The 13,210-nt window shown below is 44.3% G+C and overlaps 1 protein-coding gene across 1 annotated transcript in view; it reads right to left on the reverse strand.

Moving 5' to 3' along the window:
* Positions 1–732: 732 nt before the first annotated feature.
* LOC144486375 (uncharacterized) overlaps positions 733–13,210 on the reverse strand; it is a 54,131-nt gene continuing 41,653 nt past the window's right edge. Inside the window, exon 8 of the mRNA XM_078204410.1 lies at positions 733–4,079. Coding sequence (XP_078060536.1) covers positions 4,014–4,079 — 66 coding nt within the window. The 3' untranslated portion in view covers positions 733–4,013. The remainder of the gene's footprint in view (positions 4,080–13,210) is intronic.

Raw genomic sequence — 13,210 nt, forward strand, 5'->3', positions numbered from 1 at the left:
TGATATCTGTGTTAAACCTCCCCCCCTTCACCTTGAACCTATGACCCCTCGTGAACGTCACCACCGACCTGGGGAAAAGCTTCCCACCGTTCACCCTATCTATGCCTTTCATAATTTTATACACCTCTATTAAGTCTCCCTTCATCCTCCGTCTTTCCAAGGAGAACAACCCCAGTTTACCCAATCTCTCCTCATAACCAAGCCCCTCCATACCAGGCAACATCCTGGTAAACCTCCTCTGTATTAGGGATGAAAAAAGGGGATTTGAGGCACTAAAGGAGGCACTAAATTAATACTTTGCATTTGTCTTTACAAAGGAAGAAAGAAGACACCCAGGCCATGGTAAAAGATGAGGGATGGAATTTTCCCAGAAAATGGCAAAGGGGGCAATCTTACTGGCTCGTCCCGCTGATTGATCGGCGTGGCAAGCTGCTAAGATTGGGCGAGAGGTGAAAAAAATCGGGTTCGTGCCTTGTTTCTCACCTCTCGTGATATTACCGACAAATAGCTGCTGCATTTCCCTGCATCAAGAGAATGACCATACTTGAAAAATGCTTCACCGACTGTTTAAAGCCTTTGGGATATTTTGAGGTTTTGATTTTTCTATCAAAAGAGAGGACAACAGGGATGATTTGAAACTGTAACTGAGGAGAGCCAAGTGAATGAGCCCTAAACAATTGCAGTGCGGTACAGAAAAACTGTGACCAATTAGCAAGCAGACAAAACAAATCTTTCAAAAATAATTATTTTCCCTTTATTTTCAGATACAGATGATACTGACATTTCACAATCTTCTCTGCATTATCAATTTGGCAATTTCCCAAAAATCTTAAAAAGCAGTGTGTGATAGTTAAGGCCAATATTACCATTAGAAGAATTTTAATACAAAAAATAACATGCATATGTTTTATATATGCTGCAATCCTCAAACAGGAGTGTAGTTTTATTCAGCAGTTATAAATATAATTAGTAATGAATCAAGTTACTTAAAAGTACAGAGGACGAAAGCAACAGTGAGATATATATATATTATACATATATACGCACACACATGCAGACACACAGTGGAAGTACAATAAATAGGTTTCAAATTGCAGCACAATGGTTTTAGGATTACAATAAAGCAAGGATTTCAAACAAGAACTTAATTGCAGTTTATATTCTGGCCTGCAGTCACATTGTTAACACTGTTCCTTTGTGAAAGGGCTCAGTGACATCTTAAGCCTCCCAGATCAAGCTTTGTTCTTAACCAGCACCTTCACGACCTGGTTTAGATAAATCTGCTTTGCGCTGCTACACCGCAATACATTGTACAGCTCCCAAAGCTTTAAGCTAGAAGCTTTAGGAGTCTAAAATTTTAATCAGTCTCTCTCTCTCTTCTGACTGCAGATTTTGTAAATGTTGCTGAAAATGACATAATTTAGTGACTTTGGTTGAGGGATAAATATTGGCCAAGGCATTAGATCTCTTCTCTAATGTTCTCTAATGTCTTGGCCAATATTTATTCCTGACCAAAATCAATGGATACTTCTGTAACTCCCGAGTCAGCCAGCTAGCAGAAGATGTGGAAAGTAACCAGTTTTTACTGTTGGCATAGCCAGGGAATTTCCACAATCCAGAACAATTATTTAACCCTTAGCTACCTCTGGAACCGGTCTCCAGCTGAATCAGATGTTGGTTAATACATTAGAAAACAAATCTGCGAAGCTTATTGGAGGGACACATTTACTTATGTACACATCCTTGGTCAGTTTTGCCCTGTAAGAAGTCTCACAACACCAGGTTAAAGTCCAACAGGTTTATTTGGTAGCAAAATCCACTAGCTTTCGGAGCGCTGCTCCTTCGTCAGGTAAGTTTTGCCCTTCCAGGAGACATTTCCAGCAGAGAGATTGTTCTTGGGTCAACCCAGAAATCTTCTGATCCCTCAGACCATAAAGGCCACAATGTCAGAACACATCCTCACGTCTACCTCATGTAAGAAAGAACACTAACTTTGTGCTTATATACAGCTCAGACAGAAAAAAATGACCAAAGATTTAAAAGCTATGTATAAAAATTGAAGGGCAGCCATCTTACGCATACACACATAAACATACAGGAAACTGCAATTCCCGATCAAACAGTGAAAGTTCCATCATGCAACTGGTTTCACTGCCCACAGAACACTCTGTGGAGAAAACAGTTAGTCCGGAACTCAATGATTCATCCTTGAGGCAACAATAAAGCTTCAGCTGAATAAGAAAACTTAAACACGCACTTGAAATTTGGCACCTGGCATTCAACATTTGTGTTTGATCCCTACCTCATACCTCCTCACGCCAGTTTCCTTGAAGAAAAGTTACAACATGCAATGTTTGCGAGTAATCGCAACAGTGAAATGGGGAGTGTATACTTCTGTTATCAAAGCTGCATCCACAGCTAATGTGACTCAGCATAGAGGGGGTGAGAGTACGGAAAAGTGCACAGAAAGTTTCCAATTTGGAATTAAAGGATGCAGGGGACATGCAGTGAGGATTGGGGGAGGGGGGAACGTGCTGAAAGTAGTCAGTGGAGAGGGAAACTTTTGTAAGCTAATTGTTTTAGATTTGTTTGCATGCCTCCAAATAAATGATCTACTGGATACTGTAGGTGGAGGCAAGTGGGCATCCCACCCACCAGCATTTTCACACACAGTTTTATTCAAACATAGGCCGAAGAAACATCACAAATAATAAAGGAGCAGAGGAAATGGGACAAAGTGATTGTCCTTCATGTAAAAGAAATTTCTGCAAATATGCGACTTAACTATAAAGATTTGTTTGCACGTTTACATATGGTGTGGCATGTTGTACATTAGCTAATATCAGAGATTAAAGAAGCAGAAAAGTAAAGTAAAAAATCTTTCCTTTCTGTACATTTGGGTAACAGGAAAAATAATCTGCTCATGAGGTTCACATGTGAAGTTGATGCTAAACCAGCAGTTCACTCCAGATCAGAACTCAAGAGACGTGAAAGGTTTTTGAGTCCTGTACCTTTTGTGCTCACTACTACAAAGAGCTCATAGGTGGAATTTTAGGTTATGCTGCAGTCATAACAGCTTCTTTTGAAACCTTGAGAAGGCACCCAATCTTCTATGAGATGGTAATTGTACGCCTAGGATGGATTATAATCCACACCAATGCTAATGTATGAAAATTGCCCTGTGCAGCAGAACTGGTTAAACTGACAATAATAAACAACATATTAGCACTAATCTCTTAGTACCATGCAGGTGAGTAATTATTGCAAATTACTCAGACTCAGTAGAAAAAGCTGCCTCTCTTCCTGTCACCAAACCAATCCAAACCGTCAGAAACTACTTTGTCCTGGAAATAATACACTTGCATTCGAGTTGTGCATATGGTTTTCTCAAATTAAATGTCATTAACCCAATAAAAAATGTAGAATTTCAGTAATGCTTATATGATTGGAAAATGAATGGTCCTACCGGTAAGGGAACTGTACAACAGCGCACAGTCCATACAGATCCCAGCAATTTAACAAACTACGCTGAATCCCAAAGGGAACCAGCAATTCCTGTTCTATGCTGCAGCCCAACTGGACCCCCTGTGATTCCCGTACAACAGCCCACAGGATCAACCCCCACCCCCTCTTCCCCACAATGTCGTTCAAGCCTTTGAATATCCGTGCCACAAAGTAAAGTCACCCTCCCATTTCTCATTTGGCCATATTGTGTGCAGTACCAGTGGCCTTTCCACCATGTCCCAAAGTTCATAAAATTGGCCTGTATCCTAAATGTTGGATATCTAGTTGTAATTGTACAGTAAAGTTCCCGATATGTCCCCTCATTTCTTTCAAGGTCCTTGCAGTCAGCAATGGCAGTGGGAGGAGATCCAACATTTTTCCCTGAAAAAAACATTTCTTTGAATATATTTTAAATTGACAGAATAGATTTAAAATTAAGTTTCACAGCTGCCCCACTGTCAGTACGAATTAGACGCAGCTTTCCACATTAAATCTCCCTTCTGATTCGTTCACAAGTTGTCCGACTCTACACCGCGATTGATATATGAGTACATGTTGGTGCCATTCCCAGACATCTGAAAAAGTAACAAAACAAATCACAAATTATTAGTGTAAAACAAAACTTCATTTTCAATGTTAGCCTTCATATACAAGCAATCTAAATAAAACAGCAAACTACTACAAAACTCCTCCAACTAATTTTCTCTAACAAAGAACAAAGAACAGTACAGCACAGGAAACAGGCCCTTCGGCCCTCCAAGCCTGTGCCGCTCCTTGGTCCAACTCGACCAATCGTTTGTATCCCTCCATTCCCAGGCTGCTCATGTGACTATCCAGGTAAGTCTTAAACGATGTCAGCGTGCCTGCCTCCACCACCCTACTTGGCAGCGCATTCCAGGCCCCCACCATCCTCTGTGTAAAAAACGTCCCTCTGATATCTGAGTTATACTTCGTCCCTCTCACCTTGAGCCTGTGACCTCTCGTGATCGTCACCTCCGACCTGGGAAAAAGCTTCCCACTGTTCACCCTATCTATACCCTTCATAATCTTGTACACCTCTATTAGATCTCCCCTCATTCTCCGTCTTTCCAAGGAGAACAACCCCAGTCTACCCAATCTCTCCTCATAGCTAAGACCCTCCATACCAGGCAACATCCTGGTAAACCTTCTCTGCACTCTCTCTAACGCCTCCACATCTATTCCTCTGTTACTTCACCCAGGATCCCATTCTCAATAAATAATTCAAATGGGATATTCAGCTGCCAGAGGCATCACAGCTAAACATAAACTTGTCCTCAGTCTCCAAACAAATAGTCATTTTAAGATGTCAAGAATAGCACCTAGGAGAATACCGGTCTGACTTACCTTTCCAATACGGAAAACATCGTAAATTCCCAGTTGTTTTCCTGGATGAGACTACTGACCTGAACAAAATTAATTTTCTGGGGTTTACAAAGAACAAAGAAAGAACAGTACAGCACAGGAACAGGCCCTTCGGCCCATCAAGTCTGTGCTGACACAGATGCCTCTCTAATCTAATATTTTCTTGCCTCTATGTGGTCCATGTCCCTCTATTCCCTCCCTGTTCATGTGTCTATCCAGATGCCTCTTGAACGTTGTGATAGAATCTGCTTCCACCACCGCCCCCAGCAGCGCGTTCCAGGCATTCACCACCCTCTGTGTGAAAGACTTGCCCCTCACATCTCTTTTAAACATTCCCCCCTCTCACTGACAACCAATGCCCTCGAGTAATTAACCCTTCGACCCTGGGAAAAAGACTCTGCCTATCCACTCTATCCAAGCCTGTCATAACCTTGTAAATCTCTATCAGGTCCCCCCCTCATCCTCCGCGCTCCAGTGAAAACAATCCAAGTTCATTCAACCTTTCTTCATAGTCCGTATCCTCCAAACCAGGCAACATCCTGGTAAATCTCTTCTGCACCCTTTCCAATGCATCAACATCCTTCCAGTAGTGTGGCGACCAGAATTGTACACAATACTCCAAATGCAGCCGAACCAAAGTCTTATACAGCTGCAACATGATTTTCCAATTCCTGTGTTCAACGCCCTGACCGATGATACAACATCCACTGCCCTGGTCAATTTTTCTTGTCACTTCCTCAAAGAACTCAATCAAGTTTGTGAGACACGATCTCCCCTTCACAAAACCATGCTGCCTATCGCTAATAAGCCTATTCTCTTCCAACTGTGAGTACACCCTGTCCCTAAGAATCTTCTCCAATAATTTCCCCACCACTGATGCAAGGCTCACAGGCCTGTAATTTCTGGGATTGTCTCTTCTGCCCTTCTTAAACAGAGGAACAATGTTAAATTACTCTCCAATCCTCTGGTACCTCGCTCACGGCTAAAGGGGATTGGAGGAAGGAGGTTTACTTCTCCCTTTCTTTGCCCCATTCACCTGAAGGGAGAACACTTTTTGTAATGACCATAATGAGGCCCACGAGGTTGGCCTCTTGAGAGTATGAGCTCCCTGAATGAGGTAATGATTGTCTGCCCAATCTAATGACACTCCGGATTCTGACTTTGTGCCTGAAGCAAAGAACAAAGAACAAAGAACAAAGAACAAAGAACAATACAGCACAGGAACAGGCCCTTCGGCCCTCCAAGCCCGCGCCGCTCCCCAGTCCAGGATTGAATCCTGAATCCAGGATCCCCACCCAATTTTCCAGCCTATCTACATACCAATATCCTATCCACCGAGCTGTCCCTCACAGCTACGATGCTTTGTTCATTACAACCTATTAACTTACCCCCACCCCCCCATTCCAGACCATGTGATCTCCAGGGAGAGGCGAAAACCCAGAGTGAAAAACCCCAGGGCCAATATGGGGAAAAAAAAATCTGGGAAATTCCTCTCCGACCCCCTGAGGCGATCGAAACGAGTCCAGGAGATCACAATGGCCCCGATCGGAAAATGCTTCCCAACCCTAGTCATTTCCACTTCCACGAACACCATATGAATCCCCTGCCCCCGAGACAGGTTCCCAACTATCCGCAGTATCACTCTGTACTGGCACCAGCAAGATGATCGTAGAATGAAGCCTTGAAACGAGAAACCAGGAACAATTAGCCCGCGCCGCTCCCTGGTCCAAACTAGATCACTCTTTTGTATCCCTCCATTCCCACTCCGTTCATATAGCTGTCTAGATAAGTCTTAAACGTTCCCAGTGTGTCCGCCTCCACCACCTTGCCCGGCAACACATTCCAGGCCCCCACGACCCTCTGTGTGAAATATGTCCTTCTGATATCTGTGTTAAACCTCCCCCCCTTCACCTTGAACCTATGACCCCTCGTGAACGTCACCACCGACCCGGGGAAAAGCTTCCCACCGTTCACCCTATCTATGCCTTTCATAATTTTATACACCTCTATTAAGTCTCCCCTCATCCTCCGTCTTTCCAAGGAGAACAACCCCAGTTTCCCCAATCTCTCCTCATAACCAAGCCCCTCCATACCAGGCAACATCCTGGTAAACCTCCTCTGTACTCTCTCCAAAGCCTCCACGTCCTTCTGGTAGTGTGGCGACCAGAACTGGACGCAGTATTCCAAATGCGGCCGAACCAACGTTCTATACATCTGCAACATCAGACCCCAACTTTTATACTCTATGCCCCGTCCTATAAAGGCAAGCATGCCATATGCCTTCTTCACCACCTTCTCCACCTGTGACGTCACCTTCAAAGATCTGTGGACTTGCACACCCAGGTCCCTCTGCGTCTCTACACCCTTTATGGTTCTTCCATTTATCGTGTAGCTCCTCCCTACATTATTCCCACCAAAATGCATCACTTCGCATTTATCAGGATTGAACTCCATCTGCCATTTCCTTGCCCAAATTTCCAGCCTATCTATATCCTTCTGTAGCCTCTGACAATGTTCCTCACTATCTGCAAGTCCTGCCAGTTTTGTGTCGTCCGCAAACTTACTGATCACCCCAGTTACTCCTTCTTCCAGATCATTTATATAAATCACAAACAGCAGAGGTCCCAATACAGAGCCCTGCGGTACACCACTAGTCACAGGCCTCCAGCCGGAAAAAGACCCTTCCACTACCACCCTCTGTCTTCTATGACCAAGCCAATTCTCCACCCATCTAGCCACCTCCCCCTTTATCCCATGGGATCCAACCTTTTTCACTAGCCTACCATGAGGGACTTTGTCCACTCTTAGGAGTGGAGATAAATTTGTAAATAAAGGGAATCTGGTGAAGAGACACTGGCCTCTGAGGAGTTATTTCACCTCCACAATCGCTAATTGTAACTGAAGTTGTGAAACGGCCACGGGAGTGTGGAGTAGTGAGCCTAGTAACGTTCCCTTGCTAGCAGCAACTCCGAACGAAACTGCCCTGTTTCACTTCCACACATAAGTAGGTCGTATTCAATGCAGTGTTATTTTAATTGGTATCCCGACCTGGAAGCAAATGCATTTAATAATTTGTGATGAGGAATACTGGAAGAGCGAGGGGCAGTTTTCAGCATGGGAGCAAATAAAATTATAGATTAGTGTGACATACAACATGGAGATTAAGCTTCACTCATTTATAATATAAGCCTCTGCTGGTTCCTCATAGCTATCTAGAGCAACCCAGTGGGATCAGGTTTTAGCCTTGTAACCTAGCAACAAACTGCAAGGCCAGTTGCAGTATAATTAGCAGTTTCCATGGAGAAGCACTTTGATACTTTAGACTGATTTGCACACCAGATGGAGACTTCCTCGCCACAGCATCTCCTCTCACCCACTTCAGAAGAGATTTTTCCACCGCAGAAGTCATTAAGTATCTCGACTTCTGTCTCCAATTAGTGGAATGAATCTGCCTTGAAGTAGCACTGAATGTCACTGGTCTTCTGTGACATGCACAATCTGGTAAGCCCACTGGAAGGATGCTTCCAAAGATGACCATCTGATCTTGGGCACCAAAAAAAGGAACTTTATTTTCTTTAAAAAAAAGGGTATTTAAAAGGAATAACGGTGTTAGCCATGATGTGGAGTTGCCGGTGTTGGATTGGGGTAGGCACAGTAAGTAGTCTCGCAACACCAGGTTAAAGTCCAACAGATTTATTTGGTAGCACGAGCTTTCGGAGTGTCGCTCCTTCATCAGGTGAGTGCCTCATCAGGTGAGTCCCTCATCAGGTGAGTCCCTCATCAGGTGAGTGCCTGATGAGGCACTCACCTGATGAGGCACTCACCTGATGAGGCACTCACCTGATGAGGCACTCACCTGATGAGGCACTCACCTGATGAAGGAGCGGTGCTCCGAAAGCTCGTGCTACCAAATAAATCTGCTGGGACTTTAACCTGGTGCTGTGAGACCACTTAGTAAAAGGAATAACAGCAGCAGAATCAGCAATAAGGGAGAAAAATAGTGCATTTGCTGCCGGGTGTACTTTTATTGGGCAGGACTGTAGGAGAACGTCATGGTTATCTTCAGATGGTGTCATGGGACTTTGTACGTCCACATGAGAGATCTGAGAAAGAGTTCAGCTTACCATCTAATCTGAAGGAGCACTGCACTGTTAGCCTAGATTGTGCTCAAGACTGGGACTGGGACTTGAATTCACATCGGCCATCACCTGCCTTTGCTGCAAGTTCCATCCCCTCACCAACAATTCTAGTCCCCTTCCTGACAACTGTTTGCAACCTCGGCATCCTATTCAACACTGATGTTAGTTGCCAACTAGTTCCACCTCCAAAATATTATCCATGTCCAACTCTGCCTCAGTCCATCTTTTTTCCAAAACCTCATTCATATCTTTTTAACCTCCAAAATCAGTCTGTCCCAGTGCTCTTCTGATTGGCTTCCCATCCTCCAGCATACCTCTCTCTCCCACAATGGTCAGCCCTTCTATACATAGAAACACAGTAAATAGAAGTAGGAGTAAGCCATTTGGCCCTTTGAGCCTGCTCGGTCATTCATTTTGACCCTGGCAGATCATCAAATTCAATATCCTACTCCCATTTCCCTTAATCCGTTTAGCCCCAGGAGCTATATCTAATTTCTTCTTGAAATCACACAAGGTTTTGGCCTCAACTACTTTCTGTGGGAGTGAATTCCATGGATTCACCACTCTCTGGGTGAAGAAATTCCTCCTCACCTCAGTCCCAAAAGGTTTACCCCTTATCCTCAAACTATGACCCCTAGTTCTGGACTCCCCCCACCATCGGGAACATTCTTTCTGAATCTACCCTGTCTAATCCTGTTAGAATTTTATAAGTTTCTATGAGATAGGCAGAAGTTTCCTCAGGCCTGAGGGACTCCTGACAGCAATCGCACAAAATGTTGTTGAAATTATTATTCACAATTAACTAAGTATTATTTAACCTCTATATACTGGAATAAAGCGGCTTCTGTGTTAATCAAATGATCTTGAGAAAATGCTGGAACACAGACAGTACATTCCAGGCAGATCACTATCAGGGAGGGTGTTGTAGCAGGATAGAGTTTCAGCCACAGGTGTGCTAACAGCTCACTGTCCAACTCAGATAAAATGGGTCAGTTTGAATCTCCAATCTCATGGCCATACACAGCTTTACTTAAAAGCCTGAACGTTGGAAATTCTCGGGGCTAGGAATTGTTACACACAACAAAGTACAACTCGGAGAAAAACAAAATCATATTAACAATTTAATACTAATACAAAATCAAAGTACTGCAGGTGCTGGAAATGTAAAATAAAAACAGGGAAAGCTGGATTTGCTCAGTGGATCAGGCAGCTTCTGTGGAGAGAGTTAACAACTGGAATTGTGTGCCCACCCCATTGGCAAGTTTGGTATTTGGGGCATTTCATTAGGCAAGGGAATGGCAACCCACAACAGGTACTTCAAAGCACTGGTGAAGTATCACAGGTAGTGCCTTCACAAGATTCTCCAGACTCAGTGTTGGTCCAACAGCAATGTTCTCTCCCAAGCCAACATGCCAACATTGAGGCGCTAGCCATTCAAAGCCAGCTCTGCAGGGTGAGAAATGTAGTTTGTACGCCTGCCGTCAAAACCCTGAAGTGACTGCTTTTCTCCAAAATTGGCTGCAGAGACTCCATGGAGGACAGCAGAAACTCTTTTGGGATGTCCCCAAAGCCTCCCTAAAGAACTCTTAACATCCCTGCCAACTGTTGGGAGTCCCTGACTTGTGACCAACCAAAATGGAGAAGGCTCATCTGGGAAGACACCAAACACATTGGGAGACTCTGTTGGGAACCTGCAGAAGCAAAATCAAGGCATCGGAACACAAACCTCCAAACAACCTGTATATCCAACCTTTCGCCCAGCACCAATCACACATATCGCAGAGTCTGCAGGTTGCACATTTGGCTTCAGGAATATCAGAATCCATTGACCCAAGTGGTAGCAAGTCATCCTTAATCCCAAGAGACTGCCTCAGAAGAAAAGCAGAACTTAGCCACGTGTGTACTTCCAACGCATGAGAAGGGAGGAAAAATACAGAGAGGAAATCTCCTCAACTCTCCACTCTGGTCGCCTCATTACAGAAAGGACGTGGAAGCCATAGAAATGGTGCAGAGGAGATTTACAAGGGTGTTGCCTGGATTAGGTGGCATGCCTTATGAGGATAGGTTGGGAGAGCTAGGTCTTTTCTCCTTGGAGAGGCGAAGGATGAGAGGTGACCTGATAGAGGTGTATAAGATGTTGAGGGGTATTGATAGAGTGGATTCTCAGAGGCTTTTACCCAGGGCTGAAATGGTTGCCACAAGAGGTCACAGGTTTAGGGTGCTGGGGAGTAGGTGCAGAGGAGATGTTAGGGGTAAGTTTTTCACTCAGAGGATGGTGGGTGCGTGGAATCGGCTGCCGGTAGTGGTGGTGGAGGCAGATTCGATAGGGTCTTTTAAGAGACTTTTGGATAAGTTCATGGAAGTTAGTAAGATAGAGGGTTATAGGTAAGCCTAGTAGGTAGGGACATGTTCGGCGCAACTTGTGGGCCGAAGGGCCTGTTTGTGCTGTAGCTTTTCTATGTTCTAATAACTGACAGGTTAACGCCCTAAAACTCAACCCAGTACAAACAAATAGCAAAGAATCAGACTCCAGGTCTGACCAGGACCCAATGGTAGAACACAGACAGGTAAGTTCAGTTACGTCCTGATCAAACAGTATAAACAAACAAACGGAACAATCTCAAAATCCAGGTGCTAAAATCCCTGGTGAGCTCATCAAGCCTTGTGACTGTAAACAGAAACGGCAAGTAGCACAAACAATACAGAGTCAGGAGCCGACTGCCAGCGGAGGAACCTGTTGTACAAACAGAAGTAGTCTGAGAAATCATAGCAGCAGAAAACATGAAGACGTGGAATCTTCTTTCTCCATATTGGAACTAGTAGTGGTGACAAACACAGAGTGAGAATTCAAATTAGTTTAGAGGGTAGGCCAGAAGAAAGATAGATTTTGTTTAATAAAAAGGTTTTTCACTTGAGGCACTGCTTTTTGATGCATGAATCTTAAATTCAATCCCTGACCTCTGTTAAATGAATTGAAGTGGAGATGCCGGCGTTGGACTGGGGTAAACACAGTGAGGAGTCTAACAACACCAGGTTAAAGTCCAGCAGGTTTATTTGGTAGCAAACGCCACTAGCTTTCGGAGCGCTGCTCCTTCGTGATCTCCCACTCACCTGACGAAGGAGCAGCGCTCCGAAAGCTAGTGGCATTGGCTACCAAATAAACCTGTTCAAATGAATTGAACACAGGCTGGGCACCAACAAAAACACTGCAATTGTCTTAAGTGCCTTTGGTCTGTGGAGATGGGGAACTTAGCCAAGATTGCTGATCGCTATCCAGTTAATCCTTCAGGAAATTTCATAGGTTTGGACATCAAGGGCGGCACGGTAGCACAGTGGTTAGCACTGCTGCTTCACAGCTCCAGGGTCCCGGGTTCGATTCCCGGCTCGGGTCACTGTCTGTGTGGAGTTTGCACATTCTCCTCGTGTCTGCATGGGTTTCCTCCGGGTGCTCCGGTTTCCTCCCACAGTCCAAAGATGTGCGGGTTAGGTTGATTGGCCAGGTTAAAAATTGCCCCTTAGAGTCCTGAGATGCGTAGGTTAGAGGGATCAGTGGGTAAATATGTGGGGGTAGGGCCTGGGTGGGATTGTGGTCGGTGCAGACTCGATGGGCCGAATGGCCTCCTTCTGCACTGCAGGGTTTCTATGATTTCTATGATCAAGTGAGGTCAGGGTTGAAATTGGCTGCAAATCTCTCCTAGTTACTTAATAGATTACTTAACTTATCCACATCCACTCACTGGATGCCTTATGAAGAATAAAAGCAAAATACTACTGAAATCGGAAACAAAAACAGAAAATGCTGGAAAATCTCAGCAGGTTTGACAGCATCTGTGGGGAGAGAATAGAACCAACGTTTCAAGTCTGGATAAGCCCCTGACGAAGCTCTGAGGAAAGGCTTATCCAGACTCGAAACGCTGGCTCTATTCTCTCCCCACAGATGCTGTCAAACCTGCTGAGATTTTCCAGCATTTTCTGTTTTTGTTTCTGAAGAATAGTTAGTTGGCAAGATGCTGGGTGCAGGTGGAACTGTAAGTACCGGCAACCTAACATGAGTGAATACCTTCAGGAGGCTTCACAAGAATAAATGCATTTAATGAAAATAATGCCCTTTATATAGGAAAATGGGTATACAAATGCATGCATCTGGCAATTCTTAGATCGTAGGGCCTATTCCTTGTATTCTT

This window comes from Mustelus asterias, unplaced genomic scaffold (genome assembly GCF_964213995.1).
Source record: "Mustelus asterias unplaced genomic scaffold, sMusAst1.hap1.1 HAP1_SCAFFOLD_326, whole genome shotgun sequence".
NCBI classification, from domain to species: Eukaryota; Metazoa; Chordata; class Chondrichthyes; order Carcharhiniformes; family Triakidae; genus Mustelus; species Mustelus asterias.